General features: G+C 41.4%; 1 protein-coding gene across 1 annotated transcript in view; it reads left to right on the top strand.

Moving 5' to 3' along the window:
• PLCE1 (phospholipase C epsilon 1) overlaps positions 1-23,637 on the top strand; it is a 163,378-nt gene that overhangs the window by 30,961 nt on the left and 108,780 nt on the right. Inside the window, 1 exon segment of the mRNA XM_036828066.1 lies at positions 1,420-1,736. Within this exon segment, the coding sequence (XP_036683961.1) occupies positions 1,420-1,736 (317 nt within the window).

Below are 23,637 nucleotides of genomic sequence, written 5' to 3'. Positions count from 1 at the left end.
TTTGGGAGTTACTTTTATTTCTTTCACAGAGAGCTATGCTTTGAAATCCTGTCTTAGAGCTGGTTAATTCTGGGAAGACTTCCTATATATGACTAATTCCACTGTACATAAATTATCAGTGTCAGAAACTGCAATCTGCCTCTGTCATCATTCAGGCTACATTCTGACTCAATTTGGGGGAAATCTGGTCACTTTCTCAACCATTCAGCAAGTTGGAGAGTGAAGCCACGTAGGCTTGATTTGAGTACCTGCCTTATTTTAATTATTTTCAAATATGAGCTTAGAACCAAATATGATTTGGTATTCCAAATTAACACTGTGATCTAAGAACCAGGAGCTCCCAGGACAGACCTGGTTTCCATTTTTCTGTTCCATCCACAACCTTATTGGTTAATTAATTTGAACGGACTGCGTGGCCTGATTTTTGGATCAGAAGATATGGTCGCCATACTCGCAGAGGAAGGAATCAGGGAAAGTAGACTACCCTTTAGGGAAGGTACGTAATGAAGGGTAAGGCTAGTTGGAGTTTAAGGGATAAGGGAAGTTTTACTGGTTTGTATTTAAGAATAAGGGAAACTAATATCTGTGTAGGCAAAGAAGAGTCAGTGGGAAGAAAGGGATTGAAGGTGGAGATATCCACTGAGGCAAAGTGAATTTGTGCTAAGGGAATAATTTTGAGCCTATGAATGAATGTCTTTGGTAGTTCTATCTAATGCACTCATTAATTTCCCTCTCGCTACCACCTTCTTATTACCAGTTGTGGAGCAGGGAATGAGATTTATTTATTGTATTTATTTAGATACATCTCCTCATTACCTATTTCTTCCTTACTTGTATAGGTGGTTCTTTCCCTGCACACCTCCAGGTAAATCTCAGTGGAATCAGAGTCTTTGAGGGCTGAATGTTGGCAGAGCAGACCGTGAAGTTTTGAAGCCTGGTGTGCAGAGGGTCCCTGGGTCTCCTGCGTGTTCACACATAGAGTGCATATGCCTATATGTGTACAGGCCTCCTCCCCCTACTGCCTTTCTTCCCTCTTCCATTTCAAGTGCTGTGCCCATGCCCACCCGCATTTCTTTTCATGGTGATGGTTAGTCCCAAAGGATGAGGAAGCAAATGGTACATTTTACTTCACTGCTACTCTGCAGAGTGTCACAGTGAACTGGTTAGAGAATGGTGTGCTAGATCAGTTCTGCTTCTGAAAATAGGAAACTAAGCCTTCCCCTACCCCCAAGGAGTGGGAGGGGGCAGGCAGGAGAGATATCAGAAAGGTCTCCAAAACAGAAGAGATAGTATAGAACTATTCACCAAGCAGAAACTTCAGTTGAGAAACCTATAAGACTTTGAATGGCTCTCAAGGAAATACCTGGCGTAGGGGACACCAGCCTTGGTGTAACAGTGACTTTTGTTGCTTTATTTCAGAACGCCAGCCAGGCACCTCTATGGCCAATCCCAGTGCCCTCCCTTCAAGTTCAGCTGGGATCAGCAAGGAGCTGATTGATCTGCAGCCCCTCATCCAGTTCCCAGAGGAAGTTGCCAGCATCCTGATGGAACAGGAGCAGAATATTTACCGAAGGGTCTTGCCGGTTGACTATCTTTGCTTCTTGACCCGGGACTTGGGCACCACGGAATGCCAGAGGTCCCTGCCCTGCCTCAAAGCGTCCATCTCAGCATCCATTCTTACCTCCCAGAACGGAGAGCATAATGCCCTTGAAGATCTTGTGATGAGGTTTAATGAGGTAAGAAGCCACTCTGAGATGTTTTGTAATGATTTTTAAGCATTTCTCCTTTTAGGTTTGTTTGTTACTGATATCTCGTCTACCTGTCTGTCTGCCCACTTCCATGATGACTGTTTCTTTCCCAGGCAATGAGATAGACACACTGTCGTCCTCCCTTTCGCTTCACTCCACCCTTCAGCCTAATTGAGCCCGCCTCCATCCCATACCATTACCATGTCCACAAGCCTTCTCCCTTTGGACAACCAGTATCCCCCTGCCCCATTTTCTCTATGCCCTTGCCAAAATATTCTCCCTGGGCCCATTTTCAAAGATTCTCCCCCTGTTCCTACAAGTGCTTTTAAGACCAGATGTCTCAATTTTGGGTTTGGCCGAGGGATCATGGGATCTGTCTAGCCCACTCTGTCTTCCACTATCAGACCTCCTCAGCAGAAATTAAACACTAATATACCTGGGTAAGGAGAGCTGGGAGGAACATGGTCTTGAGGGGCAATGAATCACCTCATTCCTGATCTCTGCATCCCATCAAGCTCCTCAGCCCCAGAAAGTCCCTCCATGGCCTCCAAGGCCTTGCCAGAAGCAAGTTCTAAAGAGGACAGATGTGACCAGAGTCTGGGAACACCTAGGAAGGAGGCAGTGTAAGAGCTCTAGGCGCTCACTGGGAGGAAAAGAGCCAATGGCTGGCCACCCTGTGGCCCTGGACCAAGGATAAAGGACAGGATGGAGAGGAGGTCGCCATGCTGTGCTAGGGTCACAGGATGCTGCTCTCTCAGGCTTAGAGAACACTTGCATTCCATAACATAACCCCACACCCAGACCTTTCTGTTCTATATTTTATTTCTTTTAGACTTCATTTCTTTGTCTTGAATACTAAAATACAAAATTTCAGTCTGTGTGTTTGGTGGTTGTTGGTTGGTTGAATTCCACAAATACAGTAGTTTCCTACTTTAGTCATTTAGTAAACTACCTAACTGCTAAGAGGATGCTCCCATCCTAGTTCGTATATATCTCTGATTGACAGAGGATCAATCAGCCTTTGTTACTTAAACACTTTCCAACTACAGCAGTTCACCTTGCAGCCTCCATAGCCTTCCAGTGATGACCCTGGTGATGGTTGTATCACAACAGTGATAAAGCCCAGTGGATGGAAAGTGTTAGAGGCTGAGCTCAAGCAATTCTGTATCCAGACATGCCTTGAGCATCATTCCTCAAAGGGAGATCCATTATCCATAGGAATTGCTAATATCCATCTAGCACTGTCATACTAATTATTTAATATGTGCCACTTATTTGTTCCTCACAACAACCCTGGGAGACAGATCCTTGTCATTGACCCCATTTTAGCAGTGGGAAAACTGAGACATGAGGAGATGAAGTTCTTCGCCCAAGGTCACACGGGTGGTAGGTGACAACAGTGAGACTCAAGCCCAAAGAGTCAGGTGTCAGAGCCTGGGCTTTGAACCACAACAATATCCTGCCTCTCGCCTGTATCAGGCTCATACTGAGGGTGACACCTGCTAAATTGCAGGTTCCTGGTCCACTCCAAACTGAGTAAGACAGACTCTCTGGGAGTCCACATGAATGCTTGTAAACCACACGGCCCCCAAAGTTGTCTTTTGAAATAAATCTCCTGATGTTCTTGATTTTCCTTGCTGATAAAAACAGAGTGGAAAATGAAAGTTCCAGTAAACTGAGTGATTTTATTAGTGGATTTTACTGTATATCATGAATTATTTTAAACTTCCTGATCGACTCACTCAAACATCCTTAGGACCCTACCCTTATCCTTTGTCGCTATTGTTGTTGTTTTAAATTCCACCTGAAGTTAAAAGTGATTTGCCTGAACTTTACAAAGCTAGTTTTAAGTTAGTTTTGGATAGAGAAAACTTGAATCTCTTCCATTTAGTACCATAACTTTGGGAATCAAAGATGAAACAGTGATTTCACTAATTCAGAATTAGTGATGATATGAACCACAGCTGGGTAAAGGCATGCTTGGGACGATCTCTGAAAATAGTTTAGCTAAGCAACTTCAAAACGTAGACAAGATTTCTGGGAAAACACTTCAACTACTTAAAAGAACAGTCCGTATTCAAGTATTCTCAAGCATCTATTTTCATGCATATTATGTGTATGCCGATTAAAAATCAGTCTAATGTAGTCATTACAGGCAGATCCCAAATGACCTACGCTAGGCAAAACTGAGAGAGCTAAATTCTAGTTGTTTTATATCCTTTCAGGTAAAAAGGCTTCATTCCATTGAAAGAGAATTCTTAAATTCAGATTTCACCTATTTAGAATGGTCTTGCCTCCAAATTAGCGTGGCTTTACTTTCTGTAAAGAAAAAGAAGAAAAGGAGCTAGCATTTAGGACTGGACTGGACATTGTCACTTTCTTTTTTTCTTTTAATTTTATTGGAGTATAGTTGATTTACAATGTTGTGTTAGTTTCAGGTGTACAGCACAGTGATTCAGTTATACATATACATATATTCATTCTTTTTTAGATTCTTTTCTCATATAGGTTATCCCAGAATATTGAGTAGAGTTCCCTGTGCTATACAGTAGATCCTTGTTGCTTATCTGTCAGTGTCACTTTTTTTAATCCCACTAATCCTTATGACAGTTGTGTAAGACAGTTATTATCTCTGACTCACAGATGAAGAAAGTGAAGCTTAAACAACAAAATAAATAATGATAGTATTGGACTGTGGTCCATAGAATAAAATAAATATTCATGAGTCCATACTGATATAAATAAATAAGTGAATAAATAAATCAATGGGAGGAGAGGGAGAGGTACAGCTCTTACTTATAAAAGATTTCCAATTAATAAATGTAGAAGGGATGAGGGAAATGAGAAATCACCATTTGGACACCCTAGCAATAAATTGTTACAGGCGAGAACCACTGATGAATGCTAAAATTATTGAACAAAATATGAGAAACAAGATATTTGCATAGTCTCAAAGTATCTATTCACAAAATATGTATTAATTACAAAAGGAAAAATAGAACAGTGGAGAACCCCAGTAGATACCCACCTTAAGTAAGTGCTCAAGGTCAACATGACCAGTAATAAGACATATTGATGTCTTATTACTGGTCACATCTCCTGATGTGATGCACTCAGAAGGACTAGATATAGTCTCTACGATGTATTTGCCCCCCTTAAAAAAAATAACCTAAATCTAATCATAAGAAAAAAAACCATCAGGCAACCCCAAATTGAAAGACATTGTACTCTTCAAAAGTGTCAGGATCATGAAAGGTAAGGAAGGACAGAGGAATCGTCAAAAATTAGAGGAGACCAGGAGTCATGACAACTAAATGCAGTTTGGGATCCTATTAGATCCTGGACTAGAAGAAGGATACTGATGGGGAAACTGGTGAAATTCTAATCAGGCATGTAGTTTAATCAGCATGAATGTATCAATGTTAATTTCCTGGTTTTGATAAAGGGACTATATTTATGAAAGATGCTAACACTGGGAGAAGCTGGGTGAGCTATGTATGGGAACTCTCTGTATTTTTGTAACTTTTCTGTAAATCTAAAATTACTTCAGAATTAAAAGGTTTAAAAAAATAGTGAAGCTCAGAGAGGTTGAGTCACTTGTCCAAGGTCACACAGTGGCTGAATGAATGTCAGAATCCAGATGTCTGTCTTTAAAGTCTGTTCTCTTCTCAGCCAACTGCCTTGCCTCTCTACTTGTTACATTATCAAGTTTAAGTTTGTAGTAAAACCAGAATTTCTGATTTTGAATTTAATTAGCCTTGGTCTCCTTTCCCTCTTCCCTCCCTCTCTCTACTTCTGTTCTAAACCTCCTGTGCATCTACCCTTTTTCTACTACCATTTCTATTTTTATCGAATTTCCTATTACCACTCATTCATTCATTCATTCATTCACTCAAGACTTATTTATTGAGTGCCTACTATGTTATAGCCTTTTCTTTTTTAATTGGTGTGTCACACACTCTTTTAAATAAGAAATGAGCAATATATGATGAAAATTTACAACATTATTAGCCCATACTTTGGTTCTGTCAAAATTGGATACACAAAATAAATGCACTTTCCTCAGTGGAAGTAAAATATATATTTTTTGAACATGGGAGAATCTCAAAGACAAGAGAGAGACTACTAGCTGCATTGCTAGTTACTTAGGAGAGAAGCGAATGCATTTGTTTATACATTCAGTCATTCAGTTAACATGTTTTCAGCACTTCTCAGAAGCAGGAGACCATGGTGGATAAGCACTAAGGGAAATGAGTAACGGTCTGAGGCTGCCAGAAGCTACCAGTCTTAAATTGTAGTCCGGCATGGGCACAAATCACTCCCAAGAGAGGCAGAAAATACGTGCAGTGTGAGTGGCACAGACGGTGGGAGCCGCGGTGTCTCGGTGGGTGATCAGAGCTCTCTCTGCTCCGCACTGGAGTTTGCGGCTGGGCCTTGAGTGATGGCTGAGATAGAAGGGGACCATCACGGGAAAGGGAAGGAGGACATTCCAGACGAGAACACAACCAGTGCTTGTCATGAGCAAGAAAGATTCATGGCCTAAGGAGGCAGCTTGCTCCTCTTTGTCAGTAAAACCTGAGCATGAGCTAGAAGTTTCCCGAATTCTAACAACTCTTTACATAATGACTTAACTGTAATGTGGGGAAAGGGGAGAAAATCCCTGATGCCTCTCAGGCAATGTTGCTTAACGTTGGTTCTTAGGAAAATATGGTTAAAATGCAATTCCAAGTACAGTCATGAAATAACTGAAAGTGTTTGGCTTACATTAAGGAAGGCCAGGAGATAAATCATTTAAAATCAATTTAGACTGTGGCTTGGAAGCAATTTGTCTCCCCATTTCCCTATCTCCTGCCCGATGTCAAGACTGGTGCTCACCAGAGTGACTTCTCTTCATCCTTGCAAGTAAACAGAAGCAGGTACAAGAGGCCAGCCCCCAAGCTGGTGGTAGTCAAGGGGGCGCTGGGGGTGGGCTCGATCCTGCTCCGCTTGGTTTGGGAGACAGGGCTTCCTGAACCCTTTTGATCTGGACACCTCTCTGTAGTCATATCCTTGATCTAAAGCTCAAGGAGCCCGTGTTCTGTCTTCCTCCCTTCAGGTGAAGCAGGCTCACTTCCTGGCCACCCACGATGTCTCTTGCTCTGACCGTCTCACATCATATTGTCCTTTTTCCCTCCTCTTCCTTCCTCTGTCCAGCCTCTACCTGTAGTCCACATTCCTTTTGATCTTACTGTTTTTTAATTCCTCTTCGAATACATTCCAGAGCCATTTATCTCTTCTAAAAGGAGACAGAGAGGCATTTTTGGTAGATAACTTTACCAAAGAGATCACACACTTTAGCACACGCATTTGAGAAGATATGAAAGGCAAATAGAGATTGAGGAGCATGCTTACTCCCTTTGCGTTCATGCCCTTTTCTTGCGAAGGGCTGTGATGGAACATGGTTTGGGGAGGTGGTGTATTCTGGGATCACAGTTCTGAGTCATGAGTTCTCAAACCTTATGCCTCATCAATATAGCCTCTGCTCCTGTCCTGTTGTTCACCCACTGATGATCTTTGGGGTTGGAACTCATCATGGTCTGCATCTACAGTGGTCCTCAGGATCTGTCAACAGAGTAAATTTTCAGCTCCATAACCTACCACTGCCCACATCACTGCCAGACACTCTTTGGTGTAACAATTGATTTCTCTGACTGAGGGCTGGTTTTCAGCTTCAAAAGGCCATTAGCAGGTTTACTTTTTCCTATGGCCTGAGGGAGCAGTTTTTCTTGTCAGGTGGGTCTTAGCAAGACCATTCTGTGGGCTCCTCTTTCAAACCAGCTGGTCCAAGGGCAGGTGATGAGGCCAAGATTGAACCCACAGTTATACTGAGACCCCAGAAGGCTCTGGAGGGATTCCACCTGGCTCTTTGCCCCAGGTGACCTTCCTCCACCCTCCTGTGTTTGGTCAAACTAAGCAGTCATCAACCTGCTTCTCTAGCCACACAAATGTGGGCAGCCCAAAGTGACACTCAGTGCTGCTTGTTCCTTCCATCTGGTGGGTTTCACCAGATGTCAGCTCAATAGTTTAAAGGCCACCCTCTCTATAAAGAATGCCAAGGTGCAGCTTAACTCTCTGGGAAAGAGCATAAGAATAAATAAACCATCTGCAGAGAAGGGCTGTTTGGGCCTGTGTCCTTTCAGCCAGAATCCCTTAGGTACTTCATAAGAGATCCTGATCACTTTGACAAATTCCAACATCTAGAAGTCTGTCTGGTCGTAGCCAAGGAAATACCATTTCGGCATAGTAAGGAAAAAGCATAACATATGATAGTGACCAAATGTGTTCCTTCACTTGGTTTTGAATTTGTACATTTAACCATGTTAGGAAAGTTTCCTATCAAAGCTTTCCCCTCCCTCTTTTATGCAGAAAGCCAAGCAAATCATCTGTTCAGGTCTGCTGTACAAACTTTTTTCCTCATGTCTGAATACCCATGAGGTAAATTGTTAATAAAGCCCTCTCAGGGTAAGGGAAATTTCAGTTCACTTTGGAAAACCAGATTTTTCCTTGGGAAAGCACGTCTCCCTAGAGGCACACCTCTGAGAGCAGAAATTGTATTCATTCCCCAGAATATTTCATGGCACATTCCCCGGTTAACAGAAATTTTAGTTCAGAAGTTTCTGGACTTAAAAAATACGGTAGGCAATTAAACCACAGAGACTCAGCTGTGCAGGGCAGGTTATTTGTAGGGGGCTTATCTGCCCTGGAGTCTTTTGACAGCAAATCATGTTCGGTGGTTCTTGGCAATCAGCACCCCCAGGATTCTACTCACTCAGCGTTAACACGAAGTAAATGATGGGGCTGGAAATGAGGAGGGGCTTTACAGCACACCATCATGCACGGTGCAGTTCTGGAGTCCTCTTGCCTGGATTCTAATCCATCATCCCCCGCTGTGGAACCTCAAGCCCAGTACCTAATCCCTCATCTTTAGATGGGGATGTTAATAGTACCTACTTCACATGATTTATATAGGAAGTCAGAGTGACGGCATGTGTGAGGCACTTAGTGAGGACCCAAGACACTCCTGGGTTCAATGTTGGTTACAAAACGACACTAAAAGTAACTGCATTTTCACAATAACTAATGATAATAGATCCCACTACTTATTCTTATTCTTATTATTATTATTATCCCCTCACCTAATGGATGAGAAAATGGAAGCATAGAGAGGCTAAGCAAATGACCCATGGTTTCAGAGCTAGTGTTTGAACCCAGATGGTCTGACTTCCGGAGCCAGTATTCTTGCTTCATCTACCTGGTGCCATTGAATCAAAAGCCATAAGAGCCTTTTTTCCTCACCTTGGTCTCTTATTCTGAATGAAACCGTTTGCTTCACGACAGGATTCAAATATTCTTTACTATTTCAACCCATATAACACTGTTAACCTCCTTGTTGACTCCGTGATATTGAAAATGTGGCATTTCCTTTGAACTGGGAGACTGTGGTTCTTGAAATTCGTAGGACAGTGGTGTCACAAGGTGTCTGAGAACATTGTCCCAGAAGAGGAACAGAATAAATTGTCATTTTGCAGTACCAGGCAGTAAAGGGATTTTAGGTCTTTGGCTTTTAAAGTTTCCTTTTTGGCTTTGAGGGCTCCTTAGGTACTGGTTACCTGAGAATGTAGAATGCCAAAAGAAAATTAAAAATTTTACTTTATTTCTTTAGCTTCATTTCTTGACCACATCACCTCTGCAATCTTTTTCCTCCTCTTTTTCTGTATTTCAATTTTGCATGAAACCTACACCCCCAAAAGTGATGGCTTTTGAAATTCAAAATCTTTAGTTACATCTGTACTCCTAGGAAGACTGGGAGTACAGTTTTTTGTGGATTTTTTTTTTTTTTTTGGCTGTTCTCAGGCTGTGCTCAGAGTTGGGGCAGCAGGAGAAGGCAGTGGAGAGGGGCTGCTAAGCACCTTGTGAATCAGAACCTCCATGCCTGTGTTCATTCTTTGAGCATCAGACATGATTTCCTTTAACAGTGGCTTTCACTGATCAGCAGAAGGAAAACAATGGGCCTCAGAATATATATATATATTTTTAAACATCTTTATTGGAGTATAATTGCTTTACATTGTTGTGTTAGTTGCTGCTGTATAACAAAGTGAATCAGCTATACGTATACATCTATCCCCATATCCCCTCCCTCTTGCGTCTCCCTCCCACCCTCCCTATCCCACCCCTCTAGGTGGTCACAAAGCACCGAGCTGATCTCCCTGTGCAATGCGGCTGCTTCCCACTAGTTATGTTTTACGTTTGGTAGTGTATATATGTCCATGCCACTCTCTCACTTCGTCCCAGCTTACCCTTCCCACTCCCTGTGTCCTCAAGTCCATTCTCTACGTCTGTGTCTTTATTCCTGTCCTGCCCCTGGGGTCTTCATAACCATTTTTTTTTTTTTAGAGTCCATATATATGTGTTAGCATACGGTATTCGTTTTTCTCTTTCTGACTTACTTCACTCTGTATGACAGACTCTAGGTCCATCCACCTCACTACAAATAACTCAATTTCGTTTCTTTTTATGGCTGAGTAATATTCCATTGTATATATGTGCCACATCTTCTTTATCCATTCACCTGTCGATGGACACTTAGGTTGCTTCCATGTCCTGGCTATTGTAAATAGTGCTGCGATGAACATTGTGGTACATGACTCTTTTTGAATTATGCTTTTCTTAGGGTATATGCCCAGGAGTGGGGTTGCTGGGTCATATGGTAGTTCTATTTTTAGTTTTTTAAGGAACCTCCATACTGTTCTGCATAGTGGCTGTATCAATTTACATTCCCACCAACAGTGCAGGAGGGTTCCCTTCTCCACACCCTCTCCAGCATTTATTGTTCATAGATTTTTTTTTTAATTTATTTATTTATTTTTGGCTGTGTTGGGTCTTCGTTTCTGTGCAAGGGCTTTCTCTAGTTGCGGCAAGCGGGGGCCACTCTTCATTGCGGTGCGCGGGCCTCTCACTATCGCGGCCTCTCTTGTTGCGGAGCACAAGCTCCAGACGCGCAGGCTCAGTTGTGGCTCACGGGCCTAGTTGCTCCGCGGCATGTGGGATCTTCCCAGACCAGGGCTCGAACCCGTGTCCCCTGCATTGGCAGGCAGATTCTCAACCACTGCGCCACCAGGGAAGCCCTGTATATTTTTTGATGATGGCCATTCTGACCAGTGTGAGGTGATACCTCACTGTAGTTTTGACTTGCATTTCTCTAATGATTAGTGATGTTGAGCATCCTTTCATGTGTTTGTTGGCAATCAGAATATTTTTTAAATATACACATGCCTGGAGCCAGTCCCCAGGAGATTCTGTGGACTCTCTGTGGATCCGTGGTGAGCCCAGGGATGTGTATTTTTTAAAAACTCCACAAGATAATACTGATGCCACCAATGGTTGAGAATCACTACTCTAGACCATCAGACACAGAGGTATTCAAAGAAAAGAACAAAGCTTTATTCCAAAGCAAATGGGGGGAAATGATTCCTGTCTTTGGGACAGGAACTATTATAATAGTTGATAATTGTCCAAAGTAAATTTAAATAAATGTGATGACTTGCTTGCTTGCTTTCTGTTTCTTTCTTTCTGTCCTTCCTTCTTTCATTCTGTTTTTTTTTTTTTTTTCATTCTTTGGTCCTAAAGGACTTGGTTTTGGAATCTTAAATATTCAAAATATTTTGTTACTATGACAGGATATTTTTATTCTTATTTACCCTGCTTAAAGCTCACATCATGTTTTTAGGATTTAGCCAACCTAGAAAGAGAACTGCCAAAGCCATTGACCCACTGGAGGCCTGTTTTATTCTGTCGAAAGCAGGCATCAAGTTACCACTCAGTCCTGGGGCTGATAGAAGTAAGAATGAGTCCAGTGGAAATTAGTAAATAGACAAATAAGATTTTGACATACATGAGTAGTATTTTTTAACTGAAAATAGTTAACATGACTCAGAGAAGCAGTGTAGCATCTCCTCAAGGCCCAATGTTCTTTTCCATCAGACATATCACTTTAAATGACACTGAACACTGTGGGAAAGACCAGGTATGCTTTAGTCAGAGACTGGGATTTTGAGCCTCTCTCCAGGACTGAATTAACTGACCCTATTAGGATGTTTAATTCAACTCTCTGAAAAACAACTCTCTTAGAGATCCTTACTGCACATGTAGGAGCCAAGGAGGAATGTATTTATGCTTTGCTAAGAATCTACATTTGCCAAAGAGATTTAAACATTCATAAATCCAATTGCCTTCTCAATGCCTCCCCTTGGCTTTTTTCGTTCAACAGTTTTTTATTAAGTACCAACTTATATTCTAGGTACTGTTTTGTGTGCTGGGGATATAGCAAAGAACAAGACAGATCCCCTCCACACACAGAGCTTACATTCTAATGTCTAAAAGGCATCTCAAATATGGTCAAAATAGAACTACTGCCTTCTCACAACCCCATTCACATACTACCCAGTATCTTCCCTATTTATCCCCATCTTCCCCATCTCAACATCTACCTGGGTGCTCAGTCTAACAACCTAGGAGTCATTCTTGATTTACTCTCTTTTCCCAAACTGCCAACATCCAAACCATCAGCAGGTCCCATTTGCTCTACTTACAAAATACATCTTGAATTGTACCACTCCTTAGCATTTCACCCGCCACCACCTTAGAGCCAGTCACCACAGCACTCACCTCCAGTATTGCTTTCATCCTTGCATACCCAATAATCCAATCCAAGATCACCCAGCGGCCAGAGTGATCTTTTAGAAACATAAAGCAGATCAGGTCACACCCTTCCTGAAAATCCCCCAAGGTCTTCCTCTTGCATTTGGAATAAAAGCCAAAATGCAGGGCAAGACCCTGCATGATTTTGCCCCTGTTGACTTCTCCAACCTAACTTTATACCATCCACCCCTCTCTCTGTCTCTGTTCCAGCCACACTGACCTTCATTCTGTTCCTGAACACACTGAGCTAGTTTTCCCCACACAGACTTTGCACTTGCTGTTCCCTCTGCCTAAAACCATCTTCCCCCCACTGCTGTCTTCTTCTGATCCTGTCTTCTGATCATGTCTCAGTTCAAAAGTCAGGGAAACCATTGACTTGTTTACTTTTTTCCTTAGAAACCTGTTTAACCTCTTCATTGCTATATGTCTGGTTCTTCGCAAAGTGCCATTTACGTACTAGATGGTCAATAAATATTTAATAATAACTGGTGTTAGCAATTGTTTATTGAAATAGGAGCTGTTAGAAATGAGACAAACAAGACATGCCCCTTTGTTCAAGGAATTTACAATCTAGTTCTAGGCATATAAGACATAAAATATTGAATAAATATACATATTTAGAAAAAGGCAATGCTTTTCACGGGAGAGACAATGGTTAGAGACATGCCATAGGTAGTGGAAAGAGTATGATTCTATTGCTAAGTCTGGTTTTGAGTGCAGGTTCTGCCACTTACTCACTATCGGAATCTAGACAAGTGATCACATAACCTGATTTCAGCTTTGTATTTCCCACCTGTAAAATAGGATAATGTTATCAACTTCACTTGGTTATTGGAACATTTAAGCAAGCTAATGTGTATAAGATCACCCAGCACAGGATAGGTACTCAATAAATAGTAACTAGCAGGTTTCCACGCCACATGAGAGGCAAGGACTGTATGTTCCATGAGAGTGGAAGAGAGAGACCACACAGGCACATGTCCCTTGAGGATGACCAAGGGCTTCAGAGCCTTGGAGGTTGGGAAGACTTTTGCCAGGCACAATTATGAACTTTATCGTTGATGAAGTTTCAGAGGTTATGTTATGTTCTCCTATCTCCACCAAATGTAGGAATCTCTCACTTGCATATTCTTATCCAGCTTTTACTAAAAAACTTCCAAAGACAGAGTTCACTCCATTTTAATGAGCTTATTATGTTAATGGAGCGTAATTTGTTTTAAAATCCTGCCTTAAATCGAACTGAAATCTGCCTCCTTATAAATTCCACCTGTTGCTCCCAGGGAACTAATAGAAATTGCCTTCCTTTGGTTTGGTTCTCTTGAGGTTGGACGTTCCCCACATTTTCCAAACTTACATTATTTTTCAATATTCTTCTTTAAAATGAGTCTCCCTAATCTGTTCTGGACAGTGAGACTCTCCCCTTTTACAGTTGGGTCATTCTCCCGCTCTTTACTTTTTCCATCTAATTATTAGCCCCCTGAAGGTTAACTAAAACCCCTAGACTTTTAGCATACAAACGGCCACGCTCATCTTTTCTCTGTGCATAGGTTGCTTTGTTTGTTGTTTTCTTATGTGGATGTAATATTTTATACTTAAGTCTACTAAATTTTCTCTTTTGGGGCATTCAGGCCTTTCAAAATGTTTTTGGGTATTAATTTAGTTATGTATTGAATTAGCTACCACTCCCCATACTTTTTATATTCAGGCTTGATACATATGTCTCAAGTTTTTTAATGTAAATTGTAGGTAAAAATGTCAAACCAAATAGGAATTAATAGGAAGCCTTTTGGCACATCAGTAGGCTGCTCATCAGGTTGGCCTTGAACCATTTATCCCCTCCTTGCATAGTGTTTTTAAGCTAGATGTGAATTTCCTTAATGCAGTCATCTGACAGATGTTTCTCATTTTGTCTCTGGGTATAACTTGAGATGCTCTGTGAAATGATTTCTTTTTTTTTTTTTTTTTTAAAGAAATTCACGTTCTTTTATTTATTTATTTATTTATTTATGACTGTGTTCTTCGTTTCTGTGCGAGGGCTTTCTCTAGTTGCGGCAAGTGGGGACCACTCTTCATCGCGGTGCGCGGGCCTCTCACCATCACGGCCTCTCTTGTTGCGGAGCACAGGCTCCAGACGCGCAGGCTCAGTAATTGTGGCTTACGGGCCCAGTTGCTCCGTGGCATGTGGGATCTTCCCAGACCAGGGCTCGAACCCGTGTCCCCTGCACTGGCAGGCAGATTCTCAACCACTGCGCCACCAGGGAAGCCCGAAATGATTTCTTAAAACCAATAAACATCCTTGGTATGTAAGTCAAATTATCCTCTAAATAGGAAAGAAAAAATGTGGTTAATTTGACAAATAGCTGTTTGAGGATGTCTAATGGTTATTCCATTTATTCAGATAACAATGATGATGATGATAATCGCAATGATGGTGATAGAGAAATTAATAATGGAGCCACTGTTAATTCTGTGCCTTGCACTGGGCACCATGCCAAACACTTTACATACCTAATCACATGTGGTTTTCACGCAACCCTGAAAGATGTGAATCACTGCTTTATTTTACAAATAAGAAAACTGAGATTCAGAAATGCTACATAATTTGCCCAGTATCACATAGCTAGAAAGTGGCTAAGCTAAGATGAAATTCAGGCTTTCGTGACCCCAAAGCCCAAATTCTTTGTTGTACTGCTATACATGTAGCACTATGCATCTATCAATAGTTGCACAATAAATATCTGCCCCAGGAAATACCATGAATAAAGCAATGAGGGCAGAAAATGCTGGTTTGTTTGAGGGATTTGGGGGATAACCAAGTAAGACCAGAGCAGCATCTCCCATAGTTGTAGTGTGGGATGTCCGTATGCATTCTATGGAAAAATATTGCCCCATGGTCTAATATATATGCCACATGCTGGGCAAACAGTGATAACTAAGTTTTCCTTTCTTCATTGCAGGACTTCTCAGGTCATTTATTGTGCTCACGTACACTGGGACTCTCTTAGAAGACAGTATGTCACAAACATACATGAGTATTGAGTACCTATAGGCCTGATACCTATTATAGAACATGCTTTAAGAAACTGTCACATAGGAGAAGTAGGTGGATCTGTCACATAGGGGAGAAAGTGGGTCTGGGCCCTAATGCCTTAGCCTCTCAAAGCTGCTTGGCTACAGATCCTTTGAGAGCTGGAGAAAGAACAGGGAAGGAAGTGAGGATTCAGCTCCAGGTCAAAGCAGGGCAGATTCTGTGGAAGGTGGGGTCTTGGTCCCTCCTGTCCTGGCACATGGGTCTGAACCACATGGATTTACCAGGTGAGACCCTAATCTCTTGATTCGGATTTCATAAGCCTCACACAAACACAAGTTTCATTCCTTTATCGTTACACCTCATACTTTAAAAATTATACAGACACTAAAATCATGTATAAATCAACAGGGTAGAAAACATGCAGGACAGGCCCTGGACAAAAGATGCAGCCAAGAAGTTTGCTGGCATTTCCAGCTTCCACAACAGTCTCTTCTATTCTCTCTCCCTCTCCCCACCCCAGGTACGCACAGCCGCCATGAGGCCCAGTACCCCCTCAACCACCCCAATTCATGTTAAAGTTGCCTTATCTTTTTGTTATGAGGCATTCTGTAATTTGTAAAATGCTGTTCTCTTCCATGAAAAGTAAAATCACCATATATTTGTGGCAGTTCTTTATTTGGATCAATCGAATATATAAATGCAACAAATACTCCCTGGAAGCAGAGAAAATCAAAATCTGTATATTTATAGTCCTTTGATCTAATGCTGCCTAAAAAGCTCCCTATTGCTATATAAAATATGATTTTTAAAATCTTTAGCTGGAGAAAGTAACAGCCAATCTTGGGGGAAGTTTTTAAGGTATACTTAAATTAAAACCCTTAATCAAATGGTGACACATTTATACTGTGCTTTACACTTACACAGAGCTCATCACACCAGTTATCTCATTTAATCCTTATAGGGCCACTCTGATTTTGGATCTGGGGCTCCAGTCTGTCCGTCTGAGTCCAAGTCCAGGGCTCTTCCCCTCCGTCACTGCAGCCTGTCACTCCTGCTGCATGCCTAGCATTTTGATAGATACTCCTAGTGTAGCTTTTCCTAAACATTGTGCTGCAGAACCCTGGTTTCTCAACCTGCTCTGGAGGAGAACATTTTTTAAAAAATTCATGGTTCAGTACCTTCCAGAAACATCTTTGCAGCTTCTTTCTTCTGTATTGATATTCCCAACGCACATTAGTGTACTGAAGGCTTAGGAAGTCCAGCAATAAAGACACTTATAGTTCACCAGCATTTCACAAATGTATTTCACCTCAAACTTTATCTTCTTGATCTTTCTTCTAGTTTTGCAGGACACACTGCTCTTTAAAAAACCAAAGACAAAAAATAGTAAGGAACAAAAACTACACATGTGAAATATTTAAATTACATTATAGTTGATATATGTTCCAGCCTTCCTCCTCTCCTCCGCCCAGGATGAGGGATGCATGTCAGTTAGGGGTGGACAGCTCCAAGATAGGTCAAATGAATGGCAAAGAGGTAGAATGGCAGGGGGGACCTTTTTAGTGAGAGAACCAGCTTGATCAAACATATTCTAGGCAAGATCATGCATGATCATGCATGATGGATTCAAGAAGAAGCCTGGGTGCAGGAAGACACATCAGGAGAGAGTCGAAGTAAACAACAGGAGCTGACAGGGAGCCTGGTGTAGGATGCTGGTGAGAATAAAGGGGAAAATGGCTTCTGATCACTTAGAAAAAGAATCCCAGTAGCGCAGTGACCCATTGAATAGGAAGGCTCAATGAAAGAGAAAGCTCAGTGAAAGAGAAGGTTCAAGACTGATTTCAGGCTTTCCAGGCAGGGCTTTTGGAATACAAGGGACCCCTGTGACAGCATCTGGGCAGTTACGAAGGCCATCCAGTGTGGTCAAGAACTCATGCTTTGATTCAGACATGCAAGTGTTCAAATCCTGACCCTGTTTCTTATTAGCACAGTGGACAAATTACTTTATTTCTCTGAGCCTATTTCCCCAACTATAGAAGGGGCAAGAATATTTTCCTCATGAGTTGTGTAAAGGTTAAGTAAGATAGTGAATCCTTAGCTCAGAATAGTGTCTGGTGCATTGTAAGTGCTCAACTAATGTTATTTCTATTTTTACTGTCATCATCATCATCATCATCATTATCTTGTAAGGAAATATTCAAGTTGGGACATGTAGGTTTTAGGGTGAGAATAAATTAAATTAAATAAATTCAGGTGGGAAGTAAGCAGTGGGAGGTAGGAGCCAGGAGTTCATGTACTACGAGATCGAGGCTGCAGATACAATTTGGGAATAATCCCTACCGAAGGGATGGCTGAGCCATTAGAATTAATTTGCTCCCTAAGACATCAAGTGTGAGAGAGATCACAGGCTCCAAGGATCAAGCCTTGCTAACACCCACTGTCATGACAGGTAAAATCATCCAGTGAGAAGGAGAATGTGGGCATCACAGGAGAATCAGGCCGTGTGGGTGATGAAAACCAAGGGGAAAGAATTTCCAATATGAGTATCACATTATTCTGAGCCAAGGAAGTTGAGAAGTGGACTGATAGTCCAGAAGGACAGAATCAGATGAACAGATCACAGAATGACATAGCATTCCTTGCCTCTCCTCTAAACTGGGCACATCTGAAATGCAGTAGTCTAAGGCCAAATTTGCAGAAGGATTTCTACATACCAAAGCAGAGAGGACACTAAAAATTAAAAAACGTTGTACAAGCAACAGCTGAAGGAAGTTGTACTATTTTGACAAAATGGGAGACTTCTGAGGTGGTCAGGGTAGGTGCATTTCAGTATTTGAAGGATTGCCGTGAAGGTGAAATTGAGTTATTCTTTGTGACTTTAGTAGGCAAAACTAGGGCCCGTCATTTCATCGTGGCCTTGGAACAGGCTGCCTTCGGAGGTAGTAAGCTTCCTACAACTGGAGAAATTTCACACACAGCCTGGGTTGGCTGGCTGCAAAAGCTGGGAAGAAACTCCTGGTTTGGTTTGGGTTGGGAGGTTGTCCAAGATGAAACTATGGCCTATCCCACCACCTGTTTGTATAGCCTATGAAGTATGAATAATTTTTACATTGTTAAAAGATTTTTAAAAATCAATAGAAAAATAATATTTTGTGATGGTTGAAAATGATATGAAATTCGGATTTCAGTGTCCATACATGAAATTGCACTGGAACACAGCCAGGCTTATTCGTTTACATATTGTCTATGGCTGCTTTCGCGCCACAATGGCGGGGCTGAGTAGTTGCAACAAAGATTGAATGGCTCACAAAGCCTAAGATATTTATCATCTGGTCCTTTAGAGAAGAAGTTTGCCAAAAAGTTTGAAATCATCCACAGGTCTTTTTTTCAACTGGGAGATTCTGTGAGGGAGAAAAATTTTTGTCTTAGATTTGGGTAGGAGGTCCTGGGTCACTTGGAGACCACCATCGCAATAGCCTGCAGGGATGGAAAACCAGGGTGCAGTGGTGAGAAAATGTAGATGATGGGGTGGGAATACTTGTTTGAGAAGTAACACAGAAAACAAAGGTGAGAACATAGATGGCACTCATCAGACCAGCACGGTACAGGGAAGGTATTTGTCTGGGGATAGGAAGACATGTGTAAGCTTGTGTCAGAAGAGAGACATAAAAACTTTTCCTGTGCTTGATGAACCCAACGGTATTCTTAGTATCTGCTTTATTTTATGGCACGGTTAAACATATCTGTTGTAATATCTCTCAGCAAGAGGGGATTTTCTAAATGTTCTTGTTTATAAATGTGCAGAAAATTTTTGCACAGAGAGTCATGCTTTTGTTGGCCAAAGAAAGTGAACACTTGCTGATTTTCTGGCAATCCTAACAAAAATACTGAAGTGTATTTATACTCCGGGGGCCAAAATGAATTTCAGGATGACAGTGCTCAGATGTATAATCAGCCCAGCTTTCCTCTTCTACCTCTACGGGGTTTAACAACTTTGTCAAATCCCTTCCTCTGAAAGCCACTTCTGCAAGTGAGTTGAAACTAATTCTCTCTAGTGCCGCATAAACACAAGGCAGGCTTCCCTGCTGGGATCTCAAAAGGTTGGTCCCCAACCAATGGATGAGCTAAGCAGGCTAAATCCATGGAAAGTGTGGTATGAAACTGTATTTTTTAAAGAGCAAAACTTTTACTGCTTTTTTACAGTGTGGTTTCCTTATTAACCTTATCTCGTGACCATCACGAAAATGTTTACTTCACGCTGTTTTGAAGCATTATGATATTCCAGAATTTCAAGCCAGACACGGGAACTTAGTTACTGTTCTTATTCCAATCAAGGCAAGATAGCTAATATGTAATCCAGTATAAGTAACTATTATCTGTGCCAGTGAAGGAACCAGATATTCTGCTGATGAAAATCCACACAGAACCAAACATCCTACTTTGGCTAATAGTTTTGCCATCCTTTCCCAGGAGAATTATGTGACAACTATTAACAAGACCCACATTCATTCATTTGGTTTTCACATTTATTCCCTGCCCCTGTGGCAATAACAAGAGACAGCTCTCTGCTCTTCGTTCTCTAGTAGCTCCGTATTGCCAATCAAATAGTGTTCAGGCATTTTTAGCCGCATTCATGGGACTCTCCAAAGGACCTGTCCAGTTTTCTCCCCCAGTAATCCCTTCCTGCCCCTTTCACAGGCATAAGCCTGGATGACTCACTGTTGTCCTCTGTGGGGAGTGGCAGGGACCCTGCAGAATTCCAGAGGGGAGTACTCACATAGTGCCCAAAACAGCAGCTCTGGATGAGAGTGCTGGCTCTGGGGTTTGAATTCAAATCCCAGTTCCACCACGTACTGTCTGTGGGACCCCAGCCAGTAAGTCTCTCAACCATTCTATACTTCAGTCTCCTCATCTATAAAATGGTACTAATAACACCCACCTAACATGTAAGGTTGCTGCAAGAATTACAAGAGACCGTTTCAGGGAGTGTGTTTGCCATGGTGATCAACCTAGACTCAAGAGCTCAATAAATAACTAATGATGCAGATAATGATTCTAGGGAACCAGTAACTCTGGATCACTACTTTTAGAACAGATAAGAAAAATTTCCTTGTTTACAATACTCTAACGTTTTAAGATCTCTATTTACAAGCTATCAAGAGGTTTGGGGAAATGGAGGTCCCCATTTTGAAAGTTCAGCACACCTATGCGTACCCTTTGAATGATTGCAAAAGTGGCAGATAGAGGTACTGATATTAGGGTTGGTTCTACTGTCTGTATCTGGATTCATAGAGTAGAGAAACTGCATCTAAAGTAAAGTTTTCTAACATTTTTAACTCATGTTCTCTTTCAAAATTTAAAAAAAAAAACCATTCATATCCACATTTAACATGAGTTGAAATTTCAAAATATAATTGATAGCATGAGTAAAAGCAATTAATAAAGTGCTAAATGTACATTTAAAAATACTACATGTTCAGGACTTCCCTGGCGGTCCAGTGGTTGACTCCACACTTCCAATGCAGTGGGCACGGGTTCGACCCCTATTCGGGGAACTAGGATCCCACATGCCACACAGCGGAGCCAAAAAATAAAATAAAATAAAATAAAATGAGCCTTAAAAAAAATGCTGCATGTTCTCCTCTCCCCTACCTGCCATGCCCCAACCCTGGCCAAGATTGTCATCACCCTTGACAGGTGATGCGCTGGTCCAGGTTTCACATGACCTCTTCCAGCCCTAGGAGTTTATGATTTGGGGACCCAGTGTTGAAACCCTGGAGATCCAAGACTTCCTCTTAACAGGAAAGAAGTCCCTGTGTACAGGGACACAATGAGATGACATGGGAAAGAAGTTTCCCTAAGAAATGGAGGCTTTTTCTTTTTTTTTTGGAAGAGAAGTGACATGACAGGACATCTCTGAGGAGAGTAACACCACACCCAGTGATTCCTTTCTCCTGGGAAGATGAGACTAGTAGGAAAAAATCACACACACAAGAAGACATTCTATCAGCAATATAACTCCCTGAAGATTTTGAAAACTTCTTTCTTAGAAATCCTAAAGAAAACAATACATACCCCTCTGCTCGGACTTAAGTTACATAACTCTGGACCATGGATGTGAGATCCTGACTTCAGGGAATTTCTGCCATCTCTGTACAATGAATCTAAAAAAAGGCCAAGGAAACTTTTAACAAAATCATGAGTGTGGAATCTTCCTTTTGCCTCTAGCCAGCCATGTGATGTTGAGCAAATCCTTTAGTCCCTGGGCATCAGTTTCTGCCCCATAAGACAAAGGATTAGACCAGATGATCTCCAGCACCCCTTAGAACTTGAGCTCTGGAATCTGATCTCCCCGAGTTTGAATCCCAGCTGCACGGTTTACATGACCTATGTTACTAAGCCTCTCTTTGCCCCTCCGTCAAATGCCCTGTAGATAGGGTCGTTATGATTAATAAATGCCATCTATTGTTTTAATCCTCTGATGCTTAATACATAAGATGAATTGAATGTAATACTGAATCCAAAATATCCATTACGGTACAGATGAACCGGTTTGCAGGGCAGAAATAGCAACACAGATGTAGAGAACAAACGTATGGACACCAAGCATGGGGGGGAAAGGGGGGCAGGGGGGTGGGATGAACTGGGAGATTGGGATTGACATATATACACTAATATGTATAAAATAGATAACTAATAAGAACCTGCTGTATAAAAAACATAAATGAAATAAAATTTAAAAATTAAAACCAATATATCCATTATGCACTACCCACTCAGCATACCCCTATTTGCAGGGAAAGAAGGGGCAGGAACTGAGTCTACCAGTCAACACCCATGACCCTGGGCTCAGCAGCTTGGATTCTATGGGGTGGGGTGACAGTGAGGCTTCTGCTGTTGCTACATACTACATATTTTATCATGAAGTGTTGTCTTCATTTCTTGGAGGTAGTGATTTCTTGTCTGATCCACCTTCAACTGGGTCATTGCAGCTGGGCAGAGCCCCCAGAGGGGAAGCAGCTACACCCCCAGTTCAGAGTGAAGGGAATCTTCTTAGGATGAGAGGGGAGGATCTATAGCCTGTCTTTCATGGGAGAAATGGCCCCACTCAGGCATAATGGAGTGGGACTGCCCAGCTCTGCATGCCTAATCCCTTCTTGTGAGCTTTCTTTACTGCTGGCAACACTTTTTTTCATTTGTTTGTTATTTTCAGTGTTTGTCATTATGTAACAGCTTTATTGAGATACAATTCATATGCCATACAATAGAAATATTTAAATTATACGGTTCAGTGTCTTTTTAGTATAGAGTTGTGCAACCATCACCACAACCAATTTTAGAACATGCTCATTGCCCACAAAAGAAACCCCCTACCCATTGGCAGTCACTCCCTATTCCTCCCTCACCCTAGTTCCTGGAAACCACTAATCTATCTACTTTCTGTCTCTATGGATTTGCATATTCAGGACATTTCACATAAATAGAATCATACAATGTGTGGTGTTTTGTGTGTGGTTTCTTTCACTTAGCATAATGTTTTCAAGGTTCATCCACACTGGAGCACCTATCAGTGCTTCATTCTTTTTTATTGTTGAGTAACATTCCATTTTATGGCTATAACTCATGTTGTTTATCCACTCATCAGTTGATGGGCATTTGTGTTGTTCTACTTTTTGGTTATTACAAATAATGCTCCTATGAACATTCATGTATAAATTTGTGTGTGGATGTATGTTTTCATTTCTCTTGAGTATTTACCTAGGAGTGGAATCACTGGGTTACATAGTAACTCAATTCTTAGCATCTTGAGGAGTTGCCAAACTGTGTTCCAAAGTGGCTGCACCATTTTGCATTCTCACCAGTAGCATATGAGGATTCTGATTTCTCCACATCCTTGTCAAACTCTTTACTATTATAGCCATCCTAGCAGATGTGGTGTGGTAGCTCATTGTGGTTTCGATTTCATTTCCCTACATGGCTAATGATGTTGAATGTCTTTTCATGTGCTTATATTTTTATATCTTCTTTGGAGAAATTTCCATTCAAATCCTTACATTTCTGACAATGAAGCATTTTTTTTTAATAATTTTTTTTTTGAAATTCATGGTCTTTTATTTA

This window comes from Balaenoptera musculus, chromosome 16 (genome assembly GCF_009873245.2).
Source record: "Balaenoptera musculus isolate JJ_BM4_2016_0621 chromosome 16, mBalMus1.pri.v3, whole genome shotgun sequence".
Taxonomy (NCBI): domain Eukaryota; kingdom Metazoa; phylum Chordata; class Mammalia; order Artiodactyla; family Balaenopteridae; genus Balaenoptera; species Balaenoptera musculus.
The sequence above is the reverse complement of the archived record's forward strand: the minus strand, read 5'-3'. Positions and strand labels throughout refer to the sequence as shown.